Source organism: Micrasema longulum, unplaced genomic scaffold (genome assembly GCF_059751315.1).
Source record: "Micrasema longulum isolate JH-2025_06_02 unplaced genomic scaffold, ASM5975131v1 h1tg001054l, whole genome shotgun sequence".
Lineage (NCBI taxonomy): Eukaryota > Metazoa > Arthropoda > Insecta > Trichoptera > Brachycentridae > Micrasema > Micrasema longulum.
In genome coordinates this window covers 336558-362196 of record NW_028278242.1, presented here as the reverse complement: position 1 = coordinate 362196, position 25639 = coordinate 336558, and the positions used below count along the sequence as shown (strand labels likewise).

At 33.0% G+C, this 25639-nt stretch overlaps 1 protein-coding gene across 1 annotated transcript in view; it reads left to right on the top strand.

Annotated features, from left to right (window-relative positions):
- Positions 1 to 25639, top strand: part of LOC148277301 (fibrillin-2-like) — a 155537-nt gene that overhangs the window by 121867 nt on the left and 8031 nt on the right. Inside the window, exons 17-43 of the mRNA XM_088233078.1 lie at positions 1959 to 2094; positions 2179 to 2340; positions 3457 to 3639; positions 3733 to 3858; positions 4998 to 5249; positions 6222 to 6303; positions 6431 to 6597; positions 7524 to 7717; positions 8675 to 8841; positions 9671 to 9816; positions 10958 to 11062; positions 11148 to 11291; positions 12547 to 12767; positions 13967 to 14219; positions 15143 to 15301; positions 17606 to 17765; positions 17965 to 18111; positions 18713 to 18978; positions 19718 to 19863; positions 20630 to 20901; positions 21764 to 21873; positions 21953 to 22120; positions 22559 to 22686; positions 22778 to 22910; positions 23043 to 23140; positions 24465 to 24615; positions 24893 to 25105. Of these exons, the coding sequence (XP_088089204.1) occupies positions 1959 to 2094; positions 2179 to 2340; positions 3457 to 3639; positions 3733 to 3858; positions 4998 to 5249; positions 6222 to 6303; positions 6431 to 6597; positions 7524 to 7717; positions 8675 to 8841; positions 9671 to 9816; positions 10958 to 11062; positions 11148 to 11291; positions 12547 to 12767; positions 13967 to 14219; positions 15143 to 15301; positions 17606 to 17765; positions 17965 to 18111; positions 18713 to 18978; positions 19718 to 19863; positions 20630 to 20901; positions 21764 to 21873; positions 21953 to 22120; positions 22559 to 22686; positions 22778 to 22910; positions 23043 to 23140; positions 24465 to 24615; positions 24893 to 25105 (4489 nt within the window). The remainder of the gene's footprint in view (positions 1 to 1958; positions 2095 to 2178; positions 2341 to 3456; positions 3640 to 3732; positions 3859 to 4997; positions 5250 to 6221; positions 6304 to 6430; positions 6598 to 7523; positions 7718 to 8674; positions 8842 to 9670; positions 9817 to 10957; positions 11063 to 11147; positions 11292 to 12546; positions 12768 to 13966; positions 14220 to 15142; positions 15302 to 17605; positions 17766 to 17964; positions 18112 to 18712; positions 18979 to 19717; positions 19864 to 20629; positions 20902 to 21763; positions 21874 to 21952; positions 22121 to 22558; positions 22687 to 22777; positions 22911 to 23042; positions 23141 to 24464; positions 24616 to 24892; positions 25106 to 25639) is intronic.

Genomic DNA, 25639 nt, shown 5'->3' with positions numbered 1-25639 from the left:
CGGCAAAACAACTTTGTAACTTGAATGACTTGGTGAAGGTATTGCATTTTTCGTTTTTTAACAGATGAAGCCCTTTTAAATAAAACCAACTTCACAATCAAAAAGTAGGAATATTATCAATAACTGTACTATTGTCTCAGAGTAATAATGTAATGATGCCTAGTGCGACCCTGACATATTGCCCATAATCAACTGTCATTATCAACAGTAAACATACTTTAATTCACAAATTTATCCCCTAAATTGAGAAAAAATAGTACCTGAAGTAAATATGTTGATATAAGGAAAGTTTTTAAGCAACATAATTCACGTGTCAGGACAATAAATGCCTAAAATCAATGTAAATCATGGGAAAATATTCAGAACTAATTACCTGGGAAAACTGTCTCCTTTAACACCTTTGACGCTCCTACTGCTGCAACCAAACATACTGCAATTCACCATATTCGATTTTTATTTATTATATCGTAAATATCCAAGTTATTTACAAAAAGCCAAGCACAGCTACAAAAGCATCCGATCGAACCTTTATGTTTATGTTGTCAAATAAAACAAAATGGCCACCAATTAGTTGCTAGCCATCAAACCAACATCGCTTGCGTTCTATGAAACATAGTAATAGGGCTTCTCTCTAGGTTACGCATTATTACTCTGAGACTATTGTTCAAAACTTAAACCCCGGATATTTTTATTTTTTGTTACATATCACTTTTATCCACTCATGTCTTCAATTGATTGTTGGTCACTTTGTTGATCCGGAACATGAAAAAAGAGTTTCCCACACTCACAACATTAGATTCAAAACTAAAGGTTCACTGGTCATTCCAGGAATCATAAATTACTTCGGAGAACGAACATTAAATTGAGTTATTCCAAGATTGTTCTATAATCTCCTCAAAAACATTATTAACGTGGAAAATCTTCAAATGAAAACAAAAGAACTTAAAAATATATATTTGTTACTTTATAGTGAATGTTACCTTTTTATTATTATATATTCTGTGTGTAAATCAAACCTGTTTAAAATAATTGTCCATCTGAAAAGTGTCTAGACTTTGTGGGTAACTAAAATTATAGCATGCAACTAAAAATAATGATAAGAGTATTCGTTAGGGTGGTCCTTAAGGCTGTAGTCTGGTAAAACGAACGCAAAATTAGGAAATCATATGATTTTGCTTTTGTTTGTGTTGTGTTTTTTTTGTGTTTGTTTTTTGTTTTTGTGTTTTTTTTTTTAATCGCGAAATAATAAAAAAATTAAAAAACATAAATTAGATAAAAACAATATTTTTTAAAGGTATTTCTGTTAAAAAATACACTTAAAAGTTTTATGTAACTAAAATATAATTACTTTTAGACCGGCAGATTACGCCATTTCAAATTTAGACTAAACTTAGATATCTGTGATCTCAATAAAGACTAAGTATTGAACTAAAATTTGTTGTAACAATTTGAAGAGAATAAAATAAACATGAAAGTGGCCGCGGCCAAATTTAATTTTTTTGTTTTTGAAAAGAAATATAAGCATTTTAAATCACATACATTTTTGTGACATTTTTCTTTATTTCTGCTTAAAATTATGCCTTCGGTAATACTTAAAAAAAAAAAAAAATATTGAAATACTTTAGTTGAAACCTTTTTTTATAGAATTGTATTCTTTTTGTTTGAAAAAAGAAGATAATTCTGGTTGAAATATTCAATTTAAAACAATATCTTATTGACTTTTTTATGACTTTCAGACTAGGATTACCGAAAACGATTAGGGCTCATAGAACGATCATAGAACAAAATAATAGGTTGCCTCGGGTAGATTTTAAATGTTAGTATTTAAGGACCACCCTAGTATTCATACTATTTGATATGATGCGTACACAAATTTTCTCAAGCTCCTAGCTCTATCGAGACCGGGTTCAATCCATATTTTTTCCTTAGTAAATCAATTGCCATATTTATCTTTCTAGTTGGATGGAAAAACTTGCTCAGACATAGATGAATGCTCCCTGAATACGGACATATGTAGAGGTGGTGGCACCTGTATAAACACCGAAGGAAGCTATACTTGCTCTTGTCCTCCCGGCCTTACCTTAGATGCCACAGGTTTGGTTCATGTTTTTGAACTTGGTATTTTCAATTAGGGTAATAATGCGGATAATATTCTAAGCCTGGTATTTTATTTTATAGGTTCTAGATGTCAGGACATGCGCCGTGAAGTGTGCTATGCGGAACATAAGCACGGGCAGTGCGCGCACCCCCTAGATGGAGTATATGGCCGCAGCGTGTGCTGTTGTTCGCCAGTAGGTCGCGCTTGGGGAGGAGACAAGTGTGAGGCTTGTCCGAGACCAGGTACAAAGTTTATTTTAATATAAATATTTGATTTGCAAAATACGACGCACCTTCATAATATCTTTATTTTTCTCTTAACAGTTTTTTAAATGTAGTAAAATAATGGGTATAAATATAATGTAATTTGCAATATTATGTATTATAAATTAAGGTTATTAAACAATTTATAAATTAAATATCTATACAATGTTATTTTAGAGCACAAATAAGAATATGTTTATGGAAAAATGGATTAATCATTTAATTAAGATAATGTTTTGAAAAGAAATGCAAAATTTACTCTAAGATTACCTTTTTTATTGCTTTTGAATGAAACAGCTTATTGGAATCACATTAAATACTTACTTAAACACGTCCATGAAAGTTAATTGCTTTGACGAAGAAACGCAACATAGAATCTCCTTTTTTTATTTCCTGATAACGATTTGGATATTTGGATATTTGGCAATCCGGATGACTGGAGTTCGAATAAACAGAGTTTTACTGTATTATAACGCAATTTAAAGGTTAGATTAATATAAGTAGCAGTATTATAATGTTTTTTTTGTGAATGCAGTTAGTTGGTAGAATTCCATTTTAGTTATTGGTAAGGTATCCAAAATAGAACTACATTATTTGATTAAATCCTACTTTTATTTTAAAATATATAAATATACAAGAGCCATAAAAAGTGAAGGGTTTCGTCTTGTTAGGACATTATAAAACAAAGAAAAAATAAAAATAGTTTTTTTTTGTACTGTTATTACTGTTGATTATGTTGAAGACGAATCAATCTTACTTAACGTGGTTTTTTTTTCTCTATAGTAGGTAAATAAATATAATAATATAAATTATAATAATGCGAATAACCTTTAACATTTATGTTAACTCGATTCAATGTGAATAATGTAATTGCTCAAATTTTTTTGACGGTTAAGATATTAACTAGATATTTTCTGTAATAATTAAATAATTTTACGTCTTTTGGACTATTTTATCAATGTGTTTTTAATGTATTTACGTTCACTAACTTTATTTACGATATGCATATGTTTTTTAATTGAGAAAAGCGCGAGAAACATTTACTTGCTGCATTGATTTTATTAATTTGTGATATAAATTTTTCTTAACATTTAGGATCAACATCATTCAACGAATTATGTCCCAAGGGAGAAGGTTTCTTCGAAAGAGTGGACATCAATGAATGTACAGAGTTCCCAGAAATATGCCAAAATGGCAGATGCAAGAATACAATCGGCAGCTATAGTTGTAGGTGTAATCAGGGATACGAACTCGATGAAAACAAACTGAAATGTATCGGTAAGTCTCAAATTTACATATAAATCAAATTGTCATGCGTATGGGTGGGTTGTTTGCATGGAGATAAACATGATATTTTATTATTCTTTTTAGATATTAATGAATGTGAGATTGTCCACGGGGTCTGTGGAAATGGTACTTGCCGTAATACAGAAGGAAGCTTCCAATGTGAATGTAACGAAGGTTATACCAGCAACAACATGATGAAGATTTGCATGGGTGTGTATAACTATTTATTTAAATATATTGTGATAATAATTATATACATCATGCAAAGTACAATAAAACTATATTAACATTATTTATGCACCAGAAGTTGTTTTATGTTAGCAGAAATAAATAATTAACAGACTTTGATTTTTATCAAAGCGTACTTGTTTGGTTTTTACTGTTGATTTTATTTATTATACTCTTTTCTTTCTATTTCCATAATAATTTGTTGTAATATTATGTACTTGCTTTTCTATATATTGTATTTTTTATACCGTATTTTCTAGTGTTTCTTTCAAATTAAATGTGATGTCTGATAATTTGTTCACAAAATTACTGCTGGCAGGGATAACCAAATCAGTGAAGTAGAAAGGACGGGTCTTGTTTCGGGGAAATTTGGCAAATTAAACTTCACATTTCGAAGCTCTATTCCAACGTCCCAGACTTGAGTACTTAACCAATGTGTCTTACCTGTTCTAACATACAGCACGGAGACTATGACCCTGACCAATGTGACCCTGTTATGCGGCGGAAAGGATTGGTTGGTTGAATTGGAAATATTGGACATTAGAACAAAATTTCCAATTCAACCAATATTGATAATATTGAAATATTGAACATTTGAACAATTGGACAAAGCGTGTGAGGAATAGAAGGCCTCAAATATGCCCACCTGATGGGTGAATTATATTTGGAGGTTTGGAGACAGTCGATGAGGACGGAGCAGAAACGGGAGGAGTGGAGGAGACAGGGGGAAGCCTATGTTCTACAGTGTATCAACATGGGCTGATTATGAAGATGATGTATTATATCGACGTTGGAAAGGAAAACTTCCTAAGCGACATGTAGCCAACTTTACAGAAGAGCTATTAAAAGTTTTTTTATAAACAATAATAAATTTTTATTTAAATTATGGAATCAAGCTAAAATAATGGATGCATATGAAATTTTTTTATTAATTTAAAAAAAAACTTTAATTGACTCAAAGCTGTTATATGTCACTTAGGAACTTTTTCTTTTTCACAGTCGATTTTATGTATTATATCACTTGCATCAAAGAGCCCTATGGTCTTTTGATAATTAATAAATCAATTTTAAAATGTAAGAACATCCAAATAGTAATGCATCAAACACTTTTTCCCTTCTAGATATTGACGAGTGCGCCGTGACGCCAGGGCTCTGCCGAGGAGGGCGTTGTCTCAACACCCAGGGCTCCTTCAAGTGCGATTGTCCCCCCGGGCACGAGTTGGCCCCCGACCGCAAGTCCTGTAAAGACATCGACGAGTGCTCCCGAACCAGCGGTATATGCTCCAACGGAGTGTGCGAGAACATGATGGGAACCTACCAGTGTGTCTGTGATGATGGCTACACCCAAACGGATTTCAAGTCTCACTGCAAAGGTGAGAAGTGACTTATATAAGAAAAAATATCTCTCCGAGCTTGTTTTGTAGAGGCATTGTATAAAAAATATAAAAATTAAAACTCATTAGTAAAATTAATGAAACAGATATCTCAACAGTGATGAAAGCATCATAAAAGAATAAAAAAGTCTAGACATTTACAAGAACTAATGACCTGTCAAACATCACACAATGTTCATGTTCTATTGTTTTTAATTCTCCATTCTGCCTATTATGTTAAAACATATTTTTTAAATCTGTATTATTTTAAACTTTCATATTTATTTATTTATTATTATATTTTTTTCTTTTTTTTTTAAATATAGATAAGAGGTAAAACAGAGTATTAAAAAAATGAAGAATTATTAAATAGCAATGTTCGTGGGTACACGAGAAATGTTTATTAATTTTTTGCTCCTATAATAAATGGGCAGGTATAATATTTTTGTATAATATAAGAAAGAGAAAAGAAAATATTGCGTTAAAGATTAGAAGGTACTTTTTTATTATTTTATTAATTCACATTTTCAGAAAAATGCTTAAGAAATGTCCGGGCGGATTAAGAATACAGTTCTGAGTGTGAAATAGAACCGAATTCGACTCAATTTCTGTTCTCGGGTAAAAATCCTTAAAAAGGAAATCGTGTGGAGAAAAGTCCACCTCATAGTGAAGTGGTTTGCGTATTCGCCTTCCATGCTTGAAGTCCTGGGTTTAATTCTTAGGAAGGTCGTCATGGAATATTTTATTATAATTTGGTTTTACACTGTGATATTTTACTGGATTGGCACCTGAAGCGTAAGACTGATCACCTTGCTTTCTCAGGTGCCGATAGGGGTTTGATGATAATAAGAATCTATCGTTAAATTGCTCGAGAAGTACCGTTATGTTTAATTATAGTACCCAATGCTTTTCCACATAAAATTATCTGTTATCTCTTTATTCACGAAACTTGAAAGTTTGTTCATTTTTCAGATATCGATGAGTGTGAAGAAAATAATGGCAATTGTGATGATAACTGTATTAATACCCCTGGAAGCTTTTCCTGTGCTTGCAGGTTAGTTGAATTCTACATACAAATACATATTGTTTCTAATCATTTGAATTCCTGCCATTTTATTTCTCTAAAAGATTGTTTGATGATTTCATTGTAATGTTATTTATCATCGGTTGGATATTTTCAGTTCTGGGTATGCATTACAACTAGACGGGCGTACTTGTATAGACGTGGACGAGTGTGTAGAGTCCCCTCGTGTGTGCGGAGGGGGGCGATGTATCAACAATAAGGGCGGACACAAGTGCCAGTGTGATGAAGGATTGGTACCCAACGAAGATTCCACAACATGCTTAGGTAAGAATAGGACGTGTAAACATCACCATAACATCAATATTAATTACTTTTTGAGTGTCAGAATCTAATTTTACTGAATGTGCGTTAAGATTAGGGTCGCAAATACAATAATTACTACGGCTCTGGTGGCGTATTGCCAAACAGAGTTGCTCTGCTATCGATTGCACATGAAATATATTTTGCTTCAAAACAGTTTGGCGGAAGATATACAAGTACAGACTGCTACAATGATTTTGTTCTGTACTGGTTAGATTAGGTTAGGTTTTTTAATTTTCTTTAAATGGGAGTTGCATTTATTATTTACCTTGCTTATTATGGACAAGGTTTATAATTCATAAAAGTGGATTTTCCTGCTTTTAATAATTTTCTGTTTTATTCTGTACTACAATTGTGTACTACACATGGAGTGGTCTTATCGTTACATACACTATGTGAAGAATTATTCAAATAACTTATATAAAATTATACATTTTTAACAACATAATTTTATCACCATTACAACATACCGATTGTTTACTTTATGTAAATGCACAAAGCACAAAATTTTTCTTTATATAAATGCACAAAGCACAAAAGTTTTCCTTATATAAATGCACAAAGCACAAAATTTTTCCTTATACAAATGCAAGAGCACAAAGTGATTCTGTACAGACTAGGGGCGTCTGTGTCAGTATAGAGTTTAGCGATTGTACGCGCTCTAGCGCCATAGTGTCAAACACAATAAAGGTGTATTGTTACAGTCATTTAGTTGCAAATTTACATACATGATAAAGAGAAATGCATTCAGATCAAACCCTGCTCAGATTATTTTTAGTAACACAGTGAGATGATACTTGAGATCGTAGAATTGAAAATGAAAGAAATACAAAGCATAGTGAAAATAATGAGAGCATGGCAGGTAACAAAAAAAAAATTGTCATTTATAGATGTGGATGAATGCTCAGCAAAGCCAGACATCTGTGGAAATGGCGACTGTTCCAATACTGTGGGTAGCTTCGTATGCCGTTGCGAAGAAGGTTACTCAGTCAAGCCTGAAGAGAGCCCCGAGTGTACTGACGATGACGAGTGTTTCCTCGGAACCCACAACTGTAACGAGTTTGCCGATTGCATCAATTTACCTGTAGGTATTTTTAGAAACATAGATATTCATTGGCAGTTTTTTTAAATTAAAATTAATCCATGAGGGAGTTTTTATTCTTGAATTTTCCAAAACTATGTTAAAAGCAGATCCTGTTTAGTACGTATAATTTACTTGCAATATAAAAAATAAATAAAACTGAAGTATGTGTTACTAGTATAAAGAAGGTAGGTGGTTTACAAAAACAATTTTAAAATGTATAATTACCAGGAAATATTTATAGCAATTTTACTAGGTACAAAAAAACCTATTCCGAAGTTACTAATATGTAATATGAATTTATGAAAATGAGAAGAATATGAATATTTAGTAATAAAAACTGAGAATTTATAAATAATAAAATTAAAAACATAAGTATAAAATGAAAAACTTAAACAAAAAAAATAAGCAACCATACATCTAGACAGCTAACAACCTAAATTCAGAAAACTAGATTTTTTAAAGGAGAATTACAGATTTAAAAATGGAAAGAAAAAGAAAAAAATGTATTGATTCTTGAAGACAGCATTGAATTCTTAAGACCTTATTCAGCTGACTTCTTCCGATTCTTAGGACCCGCTTTTTCATTTTAATCAGGAATTTATTTTTGGAAAAGTTGTTGACATTTCGAAATATGTCATGTCCGTTGATAGATGGCTAAATATGGTATGTCAAACATATCTTGTGTTACCGTCTTGTTCAGGATGGTTAAATATATGCCAGGGAAATCTGGAAAAAAAATATTTAAAAATCAGCATTTTGTGTAAAAACGCTAGGGTAAAAAAAAATCTCGGAGAAACAAATGTTCTATTTTAGGCTTGTAAACTAAAACTCAGATTTTTAAGAGCCCATCATACTTTAAAATTTCTCTCCTTTAAAATTTTTCAAAAGTGACATATACTTATCCATTTTTCCATTGATATAAAATTAGTAAAATAAACATTTGTATTAAAATTTCAGGGTTCTTTCCAATGCAGATGTAAGGATGGCTTCACAGGAAATGGTGTAAACTGCCTCGATATTAATGAATGTCTCACCAACAATGGTGGGTGCCACCCTAATGCACAGTGCATCAACGGTGATGGATCTTTTGAATGTGTCTGCGATACCGGATTCAAAGGAAATGGGTCAGTATCCTAACAAAAACTCAATGTTTAATTTAATTGTTAACATTTTTGATTAACGTATTACAATAAAGATGAAGAATACTTTTGAGACGGTAATATAGAAGCCTAGGCATCTACAGGGCTAGTGACCTGTCGTTGGTCGGTTTAAGTCACCACTTTACACACTGTGTAACATTCACCGTTCTGCTTATATTTAAACATCTATATTCCTTCAATTCTCCCATCTGTTGATGTTTGTAAATAGAGCAAATTTATGAACAACGATTTTCTTTTGGGCTTGATTGGTTTGAATTATTTGGCCAGTGGAGGGTTGGTAATGGTTCTGATTCTCCCAATTGGACTTGTTTCTTCCGGTTTACTAACAAGCTAATGAACTAACATACCCTATCGCCGTCAGAATTGGGAAAATTAAATTGAGGGTGACATAAAAATTGAATGTATATACATAGGTTGCTCTGACGGCGATAGAGGCATTATACCTAGTAAATGTAAATTCTAAAAAAAATGCATATCTTTTGTAAACAAAGAATTAAAAAAAAAAAAAAAAAGCACTGTTTATTACAGCTGAAAAATTCCAATGTTCATGTTTGTGAAGTTAAAGACCTGAAACCTTTATTGAAGCGGGTGAGATTCATCTGATAGAATTATTTCACCTACATACTAGGCACTGCCTGAAAACGTTTTTCAATTTTCATACTTCATCTTGGACCAGGTGGATTTATTACCAATGTTTTGAGTTCGTCCAAATTTTTGTAGACACAAACTGGATTCAACCCCCCAGGGAGTTGTTAATATTAACATATAATATTTATTCACCAAATTGTTTTAGATACTCTTGTGTGGACATTGACGAGTGCTCGAATGATCCGAATTTGTGTGAAAACGGCCATTGCCTCAATACTCCCGGAGCGTTCAGTTGTGACTGCGAAATGGGATTCATGCATCCCGATGAAACTAATGACCAGTCTTGTATCGGTAAGAAATTCTATCAACGGTTTAGTAAAACAATCTCCGTCTCCGGCGGACGATAAATACAATTCTGTGTGTAAAATAGAACCAGAATCCTAGACTAACGTTTTTCATTTGACGGCTACCCTCTGGTGAAAATCCTAAAAAAGGAAATCGAGTAGAGATAAGTCCGCCTCATAGTGTAGTGGTTGGCTCATTCGCCTACCATACTCGAGGTCCCTGTTTCGATTCCTGGAAAAGTGAAAATGAAATATTGATTTTAAAAATGGTTTTGCACTGCAATATCTAATTGCGGAGTGCTTTTTCAAATTGGTCTTAAAAAAATTGTTTAGGGAAAAACAGTTATTTGTATTTTGTCCGTATTTATCAGATCAAGTAATTAAAAAAAAAATTGCCTGTCAAATTGAGTTTAGACTTGAGTAATGCAATCAAATCGATTGATAATTTGCGATCATCAAAATGCTTATTATAATAAGAATTTTTGAGAGCATTTTGAAAAAATTAGAAAATGTTGAAAGCTTATATTATATATTTATAGTATCGGACTTAGTGATACTTAGTGAACAAAATTTATTTCTGTTTATGCAGCTTATTATTTTTATTTTATTTATTCATTCAAAATTACACTCGTTTATATATTCATGAATTTATTAAGGCTTTTTAGGCTGTGCCCGTGTTAAAAAATTAATTAAATTATAATAACATGTGATGCAATAGAATTACAATCCAGAAAAACAAAGTATGAATAAAAAGTTTTGATTACAGTGGCATTCTTACTTTGAAATTCATAAATTTTTACTTAGAACTGTTTGAAATCACTCTTCCATTATTCTTGGACTGGCACTTGAAGCGTAAGACTGATTACCATACCTTCATGAAACAGATGATCAATACATGCGGCATTTGGTGTGTAAATGCAGTGCCCTAGGGTGCAGATAGGGACATGATGCTTAGTTAAAATACGTAAAATTATTACAATAGTTAAATAAACAATAGTGTTGAATTTTGAAACATAGTTTAGACTATGCAGTTCTTGTCAGTTATTATCAACAGTATTTTTGTACAACTTTGTTTACATTATTCATTCTTTGTCATAGTTTAACAATTTATACTATTTGGAAATAACCTCGTCTATGTTTTTTTCCAGATATAAATGAATGTCAAATGTTTAACAACTTGTGTGTTTTTGGAAGATGTGAAAATGTATTTGGAATGTTCAGATGTCAGTGCAATGATGGATACAAAATTGACGGTAATTCTTTAATTGGCAATTCAAATAAAAATTACACAGAGAGGGCTGATTAAAAAAAATATCTACATGTTTATATTTTTTTCAGAGAGTGGCGGTAATTGCACAGACATAGACGAATGTCTCAGTCCACAATCCTGTTTGTATGGAACGTGTGTGAATAACCAAGGAGGCTACAAATGTGAATGTCCTCCTGATTATGAATTGGTATCTGAAGGAAACGCTTGTGTAGGTATGTACTTTAAATATAAAATTGTAAAACCATGTTATGTTGAATAAACTAATTATTAAACATTTAGCGTAATGTTGATCACATTACCTTCATGTAACAGACTATTTATATATCCTGCATTTGGTGTACCAATGCAGTGCCCTATGCATCACTGGGTGCGAAGAGGGATATGATGATGATGATGAATTAATTATTTTGTAGTATATTATGAATGTGAAGATTTGATAACCTATTAAATAAACTATTATTGTTATCAAAAACATTTTTCACTTTGTGGTATGACATTTTACACTTATTTGTTTATAAATTTGTACAAACCACTTTAATTTTTTTTTAATTACACTTTGACCGGTTTCGAGGTTACTACCTCATCGTCAAGAATTGAACCAACTTATAATCACACGCGTCGCTATTTACGTAATAAAATATTCTATGAAAGAGACAGAAAATTGAAGAAAGAGAAAGAAAGACTGAGAGAGAGAGAGAGAGACAAAATTCGCAAATCATCTTATATCCGAAAACCATGAATTTAATCAAAAAACGGGTGTAGAAATTTTGCATGTCAATAAAAATGGTTTTCGTTTAGATAATTTAGAACGATTAGAAATTAGTAAAGCCATTAATCAAAAACTTCATATAATAAATAATCAATTAAATTTAACTTCGAGTCCTTTTTTAAAACTATTCCCGTTATGATTTATTTTATCTTCTTTCTCTCTCTTTCTTTCAATTTTCTGTCTCTTTTATACAATATTTTATTATATAAATAGCAACGCGTATAATTATAAGTTAGTTAAATTCCTGACGATGAGGTAGTAACCTCGAAACCGGTCGCAGTGTAATTTAAAAAAAATTAAAGTGGTTTATACAAATTTATAAACAAATAAGTATTAAATAAACTGTTATAGTTCTCACAATACGTTTCTAAAATTACTCAGGTTCATAAATTAACTAATACAAGAAAAAAGTTTGAAATAAGTTCTTATAATGTTATTATTTAAATGTAGGTAATACATTCATTTCTCTGAAATATTTACTGTTTACCTCACCAGGAAAAACCTGTTTAATAATTCCTAAAAATTATTCTGACATAATGATGTGTTATGCCGAGGAATGGAAAGTGTTCTCTCCCGAGAAGAGCAAAATGATAGAACATGATCAGAAAGAATTATTTTTTAATTGATTTCGATTTACAATGTTCTATTTTAGTACCTGCATGATAATTTTCTCATTAATTTTGTATTTATTTCACTAGACCGACGAAGTTCGCGATGCTACCTCGATGTGATATTTGATCACCGCTCCGGGCGCAACCGCTGCACCCACTCGCTGTCCGACGAAGTGACGAGGGCGGCGTGTTGCTGCTCTGTGGGACGGGCCTGGGGCCCCCGCTGCCAGCAGTGTCCCCCCCCAGACACAGACGAGTACAGGATGCTCTGCCCCGGGGGGCCAGGGTACAAACCTAACATCAATACCGTGAGTAAAATTATCACAAAAGGGTGTTTAAATCTAGGGATATGGTATAAAGATGCGTGATGTTAAAGCCAATATAATTTTAAAATTTGTTTTGTAAATGGTACAAGATCTTATGCAAGATTTGACATGGTTAATATTTCCTGTAATACACAAATTGGGTGGAATCTGTGGTTGAATTCAGAAAAATTAGATTTTGTCCTATTTATCAACAAATATTTATTTTTTTATAAAAATTGGAAATATTTGCGTTCTTATGATTTAAACAAATATTTTAATTTTGGGGCCATTTTCAACGATTTGTAAATAAGTCACTTTTAGAAAATGATTATAAAATATAGATTTAAAAATTAACCAAGATCTCTGCGCGCTTAAATGCATGTGATACTGTTAACTGTTAATGTATATTTTGTTATTAAGAAAGGGGTGTTGTGTTGGTTTGGACATGTTGAGGGAATGGACAGTAAAATAACAGCTAAAAGGATCTACGATGCGAATGTTGATAGATGCAGAAAACGAGGAAAACCGAGAAAGACACGGCACGATCAAGTCCATCAAATACTCGAAGATGGATATGTCAAGAGTAGAAATAACCGGCGTGCGTGCATGAGAAGATGTATGAATGTAAAGGAAGCGAGGTCTATCTGCAAAGACAGTGATGTGGCGTTCTATCTTCTCTGCCTACCCCTACGGGCAGTAGCCCAGAGAAAACATGAAAGAGCCAGCCATACTACGTATAAAACTCTGACCGAATAAGAAACTTCGAGATGTGTAAAATGTCAGGAGTAACTGACATAGTTTAAAGAGTGGCTAATTTTAAATGGTCAATTTCGAAATTCAAATATACCAATCAATGCGGCTTGTCCCGTTCAATTGAAAATGCAAAAAAAAGTATTTTGTTTTATTTGGCTCATACACGGTATTGAACTTACATAGACGAAATCATTGGACATTATTAAATACAAATAATAATATAGAGGAAATTGTTCACTAATATTATTTAATGCAAATCAGCAGTCTGAGAATTGAATGCCGCTTTACCACAACTTGATTCCTTTTTTCTATCATTGAGTTATTTACAGCAAGTTGAAAATAGCTCCAAAATTTAAATATTTAAGTAAATCATAAGAATGCGAAAATTAATTTTTGAAAAAATACAGTAAATTTTTTCTTCCATCTCATTATCGAATTGTTTTAAACAGGTTGTACTGGAGGATATAAACGAGTGCGAAGAACATCCAAATATCTGTGTGAACGGACACTGCACCAACACGTTTGGCTCCTTCATGTGTTCCTGTAACGAGGGCTACCGGCTGGACGAGTCCGGGACACAGTGTCTGGACATCAACGAGTGCGAGGAGAACTACGAGGTGTGCGGGGCCGGGGTCTGCCACAACCAGGAGGGCACTTATGTCTGCCTCTGTCCCGAGGGGTACATGGCACTACCTAGTGGAAGTAAGGACATTTTGTTGTATACTTCAATACCAATCATTTATCAATTTAATTCATTACTGCTTCGTAAAAATAGCATATTAAACTTCAAATATGAACATCGTCATTGCGCCTGGGAAACCAGCTATGTGCGTTAATTTTACTAAATATGTTTTTTAATTTAATTTTTAATTTATTTTTAACCGCAGTAAAAATGACAACATATCAATTTTCATAAACGTACTACAATTAAGTATTCACACTTGTTTCCAGACATTATTTATATTAAGGTCTGCATAGACATAGCATATTTCAAAAAATATGCTATGTTTTTTGTTTCTCCTGAACATTTTTGTGAAAAGACACTACTGATTTCCAAGACGCAACTATTTTATAGGACATGCATTTGTATGTAAGCGAATATTTAAAATATCTCATTTAATCACACATACGTTTTTGACAGTATTATTTAATGTTTAATTTAACCTAGAATTTAAGGAAAAATATCAAAAAAATTGTGTGGGTTAAAATACTTATACATATTTCTTTTTAAAAATCTAAATTTCCACATTTTTTTATTGCTTTCTTTTTCAATTTATTATCTTAAAATTATTTGAACACATTTTACTAATATAATTCATCTTGATTACCAATGTACCTAAATTTCTCAATTTGAAGAAACGTTTTCTGTCAGTCGAAAAGTAATTATGATTTAGTTATATCAAACTTTTAAGTATATTTTTTACCAGAAACACCTTAGAAAATGATTATTTTTTGCTAATGTTTACTTCTTTTTTTTGTAGTTTGATTTTTTTTAAATGATGTTTTTAAATGGCAAAATCATATTTCTTTATTTTTTATCAGACTACAGCCTTAACTTAAGGGCCATGAAATCTTTTGACTTAAATTATTTTTAAATCTACAAATTCATATGCATTTCATTACAGAGGAATGCATTGATATGCGCAAGGAGCAATGTTACCTCAATTACGCCCAGGGACAATGCACTACTCCCATGTCGCATGACCAAACACAGATGCTGTGCTGCTGTTCCATGGGCAAGGCTTGGGGCTCTCCGTGTATTCCGTGTCCTGAATCTGGAACCCGTAAGTTACTTTTTTGCCTGTTAGAATATATTTTTTTTACCATTTTCGATACACTATCTAACCCGATCAAATCTTATCTGACTTAATTTAACTATTAAAGAATTAGTATTGTTGCATTGCGATAGCGACTTGGCACATTGTAAAGTTAGATTAATAATTATTATATTATTATTACTTCTTGTGTAGTATGTAATAATAATACATAAGGTTTCAGGCTCAACTCCTGACACGATCAACATCTAAGGTACACATTTTTACATTGTAATATTGATCCTTAGGTCCTGATTACAATAGGAAGTTGACGCCATCTTCAATTGTCTATAAAGTAGGATTGAATTTTTTGTTTGAAAATGTGTATATTTGTATAAAAAAAATCATTATCTTCTTTGGTAACTTGTAATTGAACATGTTTTGAAAAAAAAAACACATAAATATACACTTTTTCGTACATTATATTTTACTTTATTGACAATTCTGTGGCTTGGGTCTAAAAGGGTCAATGTCGTAAATCACAATGCTAAAAGAGAGTACTTTTTAAGACATTTTTTAAATCATTTTTACCGCCTAAGCCAAAAATGTTTTTTTTATTTTTTTTTATATTTTTTTTTATTTATTACGGATATCAACAGTAATACATGTAACAAAAATACAACAAATAAAATATACAGAGAATAAAACCAATGACAGATATCCACAGAAATACATTAAATACACATACAATACATACTAGTGTGTTTGTGTGAGTGTAAGTGAGTGAAAGGGTGGGTGTTATATTGGAATGAGGGTGGACATGTGTGTAAATATTGCACAAGTGTCAAGTGTCGAAAATATAAATATTTTTAAAATATTAAGAATTAGAGATAAAATACAATAAAATAAAATATGATAAAATAAGACTTTATTATTGAAACTAAGTATAAGACAAAAAAGTATGTTTTAAGACGCGCATTTTAAATGTTATTTTTTTACAATCAAATGGATCAATGAGGGGAAAGTTCAAATTATATTCACTAACCAAACGTATAAGTGGAGAGTTCTGGGCATAGTTCGTACGAACTGCTGGCAGATGAAATAGAGAGCTCGACGTGTGACGGGTGCGGTAGCCGGGGACATTTAATGATAACTCCGACAAAAGAGCCGGACTATCAAGGCGTCCACTAAGTATGTCATGAAGCACCCCCATGTCCAACAGTAGACGGCGATCTGCTAAAGTAAGCAAGTGGTGTTTTTTGCAGGAAGACATATTTGTTACATTAAATAATATAACTTATTATTTTCTTTGTGTTAAATCACTAAATACATTTAATTTTCCCACCGGTTTCAGAATATTTTAATTTCTTACCAAATAACAAGTAGACATCTAAAAATACATTATCTGTAACATATTAATTTTGAAGATGTTTTTTAAATTGACCTAAATTTAAATTTACTGTCTTATATTTCACTTAAAGATTCTTCTCATCGTTTCTTTGAATCTCTTAAAATAAATATGTGTTTATGTTTTTCCTTTTTAAAAAAAAAAAAAAAATGTTATTACTATTTTATTTTATTTTTACATCTGAGTATTTTTTTCATTCTTTATTTCCATTCTTAATTCTTAATTACTCTTACAAGTTTTCTTCATTTTTAATATTATTTCCATTTGTAAATAGTCACTACAAACTACAAACCTTAAAATATATTTTTTTTTCACTTAAATTTAAATATTTAAACAACTTTCATTTATGTTTTCTTTTTCCTTCTCTTTTTTATACTTTCATAATTAACATTAGATTTAATTGCTTTTTAATATGGAAACTTCACTGGTCCATTAGAATTAAGTCCAATTGTGTAAAATATTAAACTTTGTAACTGTACTGTATGTTTCCTGAATAAAAGAAAATAAAATAAAATAAAAAAATATGTTATGTTCTGAGCACAGATATAGTGAGGGTTGCTAGTAGGTATTGGATTGGAAGATATGTTTAATTATTAAACATTTCTAGCAAAGGACTAATATTTTAATCTTTAATTTGGTTTTTAATTATGGGAACATTATTATTGACAGCCTTTTGAATTTCTGATTTTTCATAATTATCTAACTTCTGTCTTGTTTTAGACGATTTGTAAATTTATTTAGTGATTTTACACAAAGAAAATATTTAGTTGTATTATTAAACACAGAAACTCGCAAAGTTGGTGCTTAAAATATTAATTTTGTGTTGTTGATTGAAAATGGTTTCCTGAAAGAAATATTAAATAGTAGTAAACAGCTGGTGTATTTTGCACAAACGTATTTAAAATCATTTACAATTTTGATCCTAGATGAATACACAGTGTTGTGTGGAAACAAACCTGGCCAGATTATAAATCCCATGACCAATCAGACAGAAGAGATTGACGAGTGTGCTTTGATGGGATCTATGTGCAAGCACGGAACTTGTGTAGATACTCCCGGAAGCTTTGAATGTCATTGCAATCGAGGGTAAGACTTCTAGACTGTAGTTATTATTATATTATTATAACTAGGTAACTTTAAAATGAGCATTTTTGAATTATCCACTTAAAACACCTATATTCCTCCACAAATGCTACAAGTATGCAGTCGTGAATCAATAAAATCATATTATGATGATTTAAATGCATGGCTCGTCAATATTTCATATTATAAATTACTATTTTAGGTACATTTATGACATCGAGTCTCACCAGTGCCGAGATGATAATGAGTGCTTAAGGATACCCAATCCGTGCAAAGGAAATGCACAGTGTATTAATTTACCTGGACATTTCGAATGCAGATGTCCCGATGGGTATAAACTTGGATCTAGGTAAGACATATTATTTTTTTAGTGTGAATAAATCTTGCCCTCCATTATATTGAAATGAAAATAATATCACTGCCCCAGTCTGGTTCCTTCTGGAACTGCAGCTATTTTAGTTTTTAGGAAACATGTGCTCTCAGGTAAAAACATATAATACGCAGAATAAAAAATCTGCCATAACTCCAAGAGTTTAACTTTTTGGTTTAGTGGTTTAGAGGCAAAAGTCATATTTATTTATCTTTATCAACTATTGTTTGATGATACCACATGATTCTACATAGAATACAAGGCTTGATATACTTCTCTTTTTTTTAAAATAGTGATGTCGTATTTTGCTAAAACATGCCAAATTATTTGCATAAATTATGGAAAATAGATAATTAAATATGTATTTTTGGTACATGTATTTTATAAATATGTTGTTTTTTTTAAAAAAATTTTTAAATATCTGTCTTTTGCTTAATGTAACACGACATAACAGCACTGTTTGCAGAGGGATTTTTTAGCACAGTCTTTTAAGAGTTCAATTTTGAGGTGTTTCTGAAGGTTTTGTGGTATTATTAAAAGCTCTCCCCATCCAACTAGTCCATATGTTTCTATTATGCAGTATGCGAGACTGTGTGGACATTGACGAGTGCATCGAGCGGCCGGGAGTGTGTTCCAACGGAGACTGTCGCAACCTCCAAGGCTCGTTCCAGTGCATCTGTCGTGCGGGATACTTCCTCACGCCACAGAAGGACAACTGTCTGGACGTAGACGAATGCCAGCGACACCAGAACGTGTGCAAGAATGGGACATGCGTCAACACGGCTGGCAGCTACAAGTGCCACTGTCACGATGGCTTCAAACTCAGCCCCAATAACGATTGCATCGGTAAAAATATTTTTTTATTCGTTTGGAAGTCAAACAGCATTTATTCATTAAATAATCTCTTTTAAAAAATATACAAAGTTATTGTTTAGATTTAGTTTTACTCTGTGGGTAGGTTTCAGTATGTTAGATTCATGTTAGAAACTATTCATAGTAGGGAAAGTTGTCTCCTCCTCGCTCGCCAACTCCTGAAATAGTTGTCTTCAGAGGTCTCCATTTTATTTGTCCCTGCAGTATCAGAGCCCTCCTGCATTAACTTCTAACAGTACAATAATAAATCCTTACAGAGAAGCAGCACCTTTTATTATACATTCCTCAGCTATGAAACCAATGGACGGAACCTCTCCAGTATGTTCAAACTCCATGACATATTGGCCTTCTGTTTTTTTTTAATAATAATTTTATAACGGGAATTTTCAGTTCTGAGGTTGATTAATCAATCACCAAGTTTTTTTTTTTATTTCTAAGGCGTGCTAATTTTTTTTTAAACTAATATTTTTCAAATCCGCACTGGAATTCGATGTGAAGAATGATGGCATCCTAAATTATTACTTTTTAAGCAATAGTCAGTTCATTTAATTATGTCATCATCTCGCGAGTTTATAAGCGGTCAAATTTTAGGCGGGAATATAGTCATCTTAAGTCATCTTTAAGGTATTTTTAATTATTAATTTTGCTGACTAAAACTATTTCATAGAATTAGATTTTTCTATATTTATTTGTTATGCTATTAAAATTCCAGATGTGGACGAGTGTCGGGTAATGCCATTCTTATGTAGAAACGGAAGGTGTCGTAACACCGTGGGTGGGTTCTTCTGTGAATGTGCAGCCGGTTATATTCTTACTGAAGATGGACAGCATTGCAGAGATGTTGATGAGTGCAGAGAGGTACGTATTCACTTTTTTATTACCTATTCATTTTATTATACAATATTAATATGAACAGCATTATGATCGTTGTATGTACTAAAAATATACATGCGAACGGTATATGAAATAAACACTTTGAGAGCGATTACATGTTTTGTTTATTCTTGTCAAATTCGTTACCACTTGTAATAGATATTTTTGTTTTTAGTTATGTAGTCTCTTTTCAAAATGTTCTGGAATCCACCTGTTTTTGTTTAAATTTAATTCAATATGTACGCTAAAAAAAATATTTATGGTTGATTAAAAGAGATTGCACGTGGCTGTTCCAGTCAGTCATTTTATTCACTCAATGTTCAATAACAGAAGCGGAATAAGCATGTATTTTCTAGTATTAAATAGATACATAATAAAACTGCTACCAGGCATCTACAGTGTCATAAATTGCCTCCAAGCTTCTCAGTCCGCATCAACTCCTGTCAAACAGCATTTGTGTATCCTCCTGCGTCATGTCTGGATCCTGTAGATCAGACATGAACTATCGACAAACATTCAGCGGTGAACATTCAGAAATAGAGAAGCCAATACCTTGTAAAGTAGGCAAATGTGATTAATTAATGCTTTCGCTAGGCATTTGCAATATGTATTTTTTTATCAATATTCCTACAGAGATGAGGTAGAATTTTTTCAAATTCAGGATTATCGATATTCAATGCAATATGCAATATGGTTCGCTCAACCGACAACAGAATAATATTACACTATACTACGAAATGTTCATTTGTAGAGCCCGGGATTGTGTCCGCACCCCGGACGCTGTCAGAACACCATGGGCAGCCACACTTGCTCGTGTCCTGTGGGACACCGGCTGGACAGCAGCAAGAAGCGCTGCGAAGATATAGACGAGTGTACGGAGCGAGGGAACGTCTGCGAAGATGGAGAGTGCACCAACATAGATGGTGGCTTCACCTGCACCTGCCCGGATGGGTGGATCACCAGCCGCGATGGGATGAACTGTATAGACCAGCGCAAAGAGTACTGCTACAATGACTATGACAGGTACCATAAATCCATCTGCGTATTTACTTATATCATTCTGCATTACTTAGCCTGAAGGTATTGTTATTACGTAATCCATCATGTAAAATGTTTTCCTTGAGGTAGTTTTTTTTCCAAATATTACTTGAATAAAAAATCAATAAATATTTTGTTCAGAAATATCGCTCTTGAGAACATTATTTTTTTGGTCAAGACAACCCATCCTAACAAGGATGATTTGTGCCATATAGTGTGCTATAAACATTAAAAAATAGAAAATTATTTCAGTTTAAAAATGTATGTAATTTAAAACAATAAATTTGGACAGGTGCAAAACTACTTCTGGGGATAAGACTGACAAGACGTGGGATGAATTTAGGGGAGGCGGAAGGTTTAGTTTAAGAGTACAAAGTATATGCATCCCGAATGGGGTATCCAAACAACACATGGTCTATGCAGTCCTCGTCAAGCTCGCACTGTCCACTTTCTTAATTTTAAACAAATGTTTATTCACAATACTGTGGCCAATCCTCAGTCTGATTCTTTTAGACGATTTTTAGGCATGATACCAGAGAAAGGGTCAGATGGAATTTTGTATATTTTAGTATCGAATTCCCTTGTTTGAATTTGAGGTTTGCCAAAACTGATTCCAACCAACGAAATTGTTTATCCATGGCTATTATATGGCATCCAAACTAGGTAATTATTTAATGTATAAACCTTTAGTTAGCCACCTGTCTGGTCTATTTTCTATCATCGTCTTCTCCCTTTTTTCTCTCCTTTCCCTAACTGACAGATACCTATTTTTGGGAGCCATTTCTGATAGAAATCAATTTATCAATTTAATTTCTGCATTTATAAAATTTCAAAATTCATGTTACAGGCGACAGTGTAAAGAACCACGGCCAAAAGTATTGTCCATGCGGCACTGCTGTTGTACACATGGAGCTGCTTGGGGAAGATATTGCCAAGTCTGTCCCCAGCGAGGATCTGGTAAATACTTAACTGAAAAAAACCGTGTCTTTGAACCAATTCTTTGTATTATCTCGAAACTAAATATATTTTTTTTCAGAGGAATTTGAAAAGCTCTGTCCCGGTGGTTTTGGCCATGAAAGTATCGGTGTTGATATTAACGAGTGTGCAGTAAATCCTGGCATATGTCGCGGAGGTGGTGTGTGTATTAACACTGATGGATCCTTCCGTTGTGAGTGTCCCCAAGGATATATTCTGGATGCATCCGGTGAGTAATTCACTTATTTATTTTGATCTATTCTGACTATCAATTTTATTTTACCAGCAAATAAAATTAATTAATTAAAAAAAACAGTTAATAGTAACAATTTCACTTTTCAATGCTACAAAAACATTCATTTTATGTAAAGTAAACTTTAACAAACTTTATGCAAATCAGGTGCTGTTGGTTAGACAGAAATAAATAATCTTAGTTTGCGACCTCTGTGGTGTAAAAACTAAAATGATTGACTCACACACTGAGGGTTCCGGGTTCGATATCCAGTGAGAATGCAAACATTCAATGTGATTTTTCTCAAGCCTGGGTGTTTTGTGCCGTAATTCACCACTATAATAAAGCCTCTTCGGTTGTTGTGGTTTAAAAAAATAACATTATTCATTTTGTATTGATTAGATTTGTGTTTTAATTGTGTATACTTTTTTTTAGGAACCAACTGCATTGATGACAATGAATGTTTATCAAATCGTAATATTTGTGGTAACGGAACTTGTACTAATATTGAGGGAGCATTTGAATGTCAGTGCAGCCCCGGCTACACTCCCGGTGCTTTACAGGTACATACATACGCATATGCATATTTATGTACGTATTCAATTTATTAATTATCAATAGTGTAAAATACTTGACCACTTTTCTTCTTTCCAGACTTGCGAAGACATCAATGAATGCAGAGAAATGGGAAATCACTGTGCGTTCCGCTGTCACAATGTTCCTGGCTCATTCAGATGTACTTGTCCTTACGGTTATGCCCTTGCTCCGGATGGTATTCACTGCCAAGGTATGATTATTGCATCTAACTAAATAAATCAATAGTGCCGTTATTCTGTTTACCTTTCTACTAAATATTGGTATATTTTATAATATGTAAACGTTATTATAAATTAATATGTGTTTTTAAAATATGTTTTAGATGTAAATGAATGCCAGACCCCAGCGAATAACTGTAAATATCAATGCAAGAATCTTGTTGGATCCTTTATGTGTATTTGTCCAGAAGGGTTCACACAGGTAAAATAATTTAAATTTGAATTTTTTTTTTTATTTGATAAAATGAATAATGGAGTGGAATCTGCTTATTCTGATCATCATATGGGTCTTGTAAATTAAAAAAACGATAGCCGGTTGATAACATTAAGCAAAGGATAACAAATGTATTCTCGAACATTGCTAAATCAAAATTTTAATCCTGGCTTCATTTGATTGACTTTCCCAGATCTATCTCTGTTTCAATCTATGTTTCGATTGGAAATTTGAGATGTTTCTATACTTGCTCTATTTTTTAAGATTTTGCATAAGAGAGGTTGCAATTTTTTAAAGTACACAGTTTACCCTATTAAAACTCTCTAAAATTTTCCCTTTTTCTTGAAGCAATAAAATCTACACATTTTTTCTTTTTGACTGCGACGATAATTAAGGGTTATTTATGATGGCCTTACATTCATATTTATAGCTCTACTACTCAACAGGTAGTCAACAGATCACAAAATAAATTAGATAAATCGCAACAGAATACACTTTATATTATAGGCTTATGCTTCAGGTAAAAACCCATTTACTATAACAGGATTCCACTGTGTTTTTTTTATTTCTCTGTATATTTTGAAACAGATTATTATTCAGATCACTAACATATTTTGTCCATCTGTGTTTTTTTGTCCACACATTTGTGTCCCGGTGAATTAAGAGTACAGTTCTGTGTGTCAAATAGAACCAGAATCCTGGATGGTTGTTTTTGACTCATTGGCTACTCTCGGGTAAAATTTATGGAAAAGGAAATCGAATGGAAATAACTCCACCTTTTTGTTTTGTGGTTGATACGTTCATCTGCAATGCTCGAGTACCCGGGTTTGAATTAAATATTAATTTAAAGGGTGTTTCTTCTTCTTATCAGCCTTTTTCTCTCCACTCTGTTTTCATTTATGTCCATGTCTTCAGTCCAACCTCTGTGGTCTCCCTACTTTTCTTTAATTTTCGTAAGGCCTCCGATTTAGTATTCTGGGGGTCCCCCTATCAACTTTTTCTCTCGCCACATGACCTGCCCACTGCCATTTTTGTCTTCCCACTCTTTATGCGATATCGGTCTCTTAAGGAAACGCCCAACATTTGTCTTTCCATAGAACGCTGAGAGCACGTGAACACTTCTGGCTCTGAGTGACATGGTTTCAAGACCGTATGTTTAGGGGTACTGCAATATTTACCGTATAGACTAGTTACCTTACCTTCGTGTGACAGCGGATGGTGACACACTGCAGTTGTTGGCTATGCACCAATTATGTGCAGATAAGGATGTGTAGATGAATATAATGTACAAATTGATAATTTGATGTTCCAGGTTGGCATGACTGATGAGTGTCAAGATGTGAACGAGTGTGCTCTTAATAGTGAATTATGTCGGGATGGTATTTGTATAAACACAGAAGGCGGTTACACTTGTGAATGCATAGCTGGATTTGAGCTGAGCTACGATGCCAAATCTTGCATTGGTATGTATTTTTTTCCATTTGCATTATTTTTCCATCTATATTATGTTTATTTTGTTTGTTTGCTCTTTTACTAATTGTTTTATATAAACATATATTATATTCTATACTGTGTTTTTGGCCAGTGAAATGATGTACTTTTGGCTGTTTTAGAATGGGGTTATTCACCCTTGTTAGACTGTTAAAGCATCTTTATATTAATGTTATAATTTTATGTGTATAATATGAAAAATAAATATCGACTGCAAGAATAATGTGGTGCAATTTTTGTCCTTTCTAGACAGGCGCCTAGGAGTTTGCTACCGCCACCTATCAGGGGGCCGCTGCCTGTCTCCGCCACTATCCTCCGGGGGGCAGGCCCCCTCCACCCGCGCTTCCTGCTGCTGCTCCACGGGCGAGGCGTGGGGCCCCCGCTGCGAACGCTGCCCCCCGCCGGACTCCCAGCAGTATAGGGAAATGTGCCTGTCGCAGGGGCTGACCATAGACGGGCAAGGTAAACACTAGATTTTTTTTTGAAAGAATATCGCTAAAACATAACGCTAAACAACTAAATATAATAACATATTGATAGGGCTTTCTAATGGGGTTATACTGAAACAGGTAGAGGAAATTGTGTAGCTGGAAAGTATTATTACTAGGGATGGAATGACTGAGAAAGATATCAAATGGAAAGCGAGTCCCAGGAACGGAGTGAACTTAAATCAACCTTGACAAATAAATGTTTGTCACAGGAGGCAAAATTAGCAGTTCACAATAGTCCTAATGCCGACCCTAATGTATTGAATTGGAAAACATAGATGAAAGAATGCTGTCAAAACGCGATCTCTCAGGCGAATTTGTGGTAAAAATATGTACTATAGGTGTACAAATGTTGAGATCCGTACATTATGTAAGGCTGAGATGAGCATTATCGACACAATCAAGAAAAGAGTTCTGGACTGGTTTAGACTGGACAGTTGCTAAAAGGATTTACGATGCAAAAAACGAGGAAGACCGAGAAAGACATAGCTTGACCTAATCTAACAAA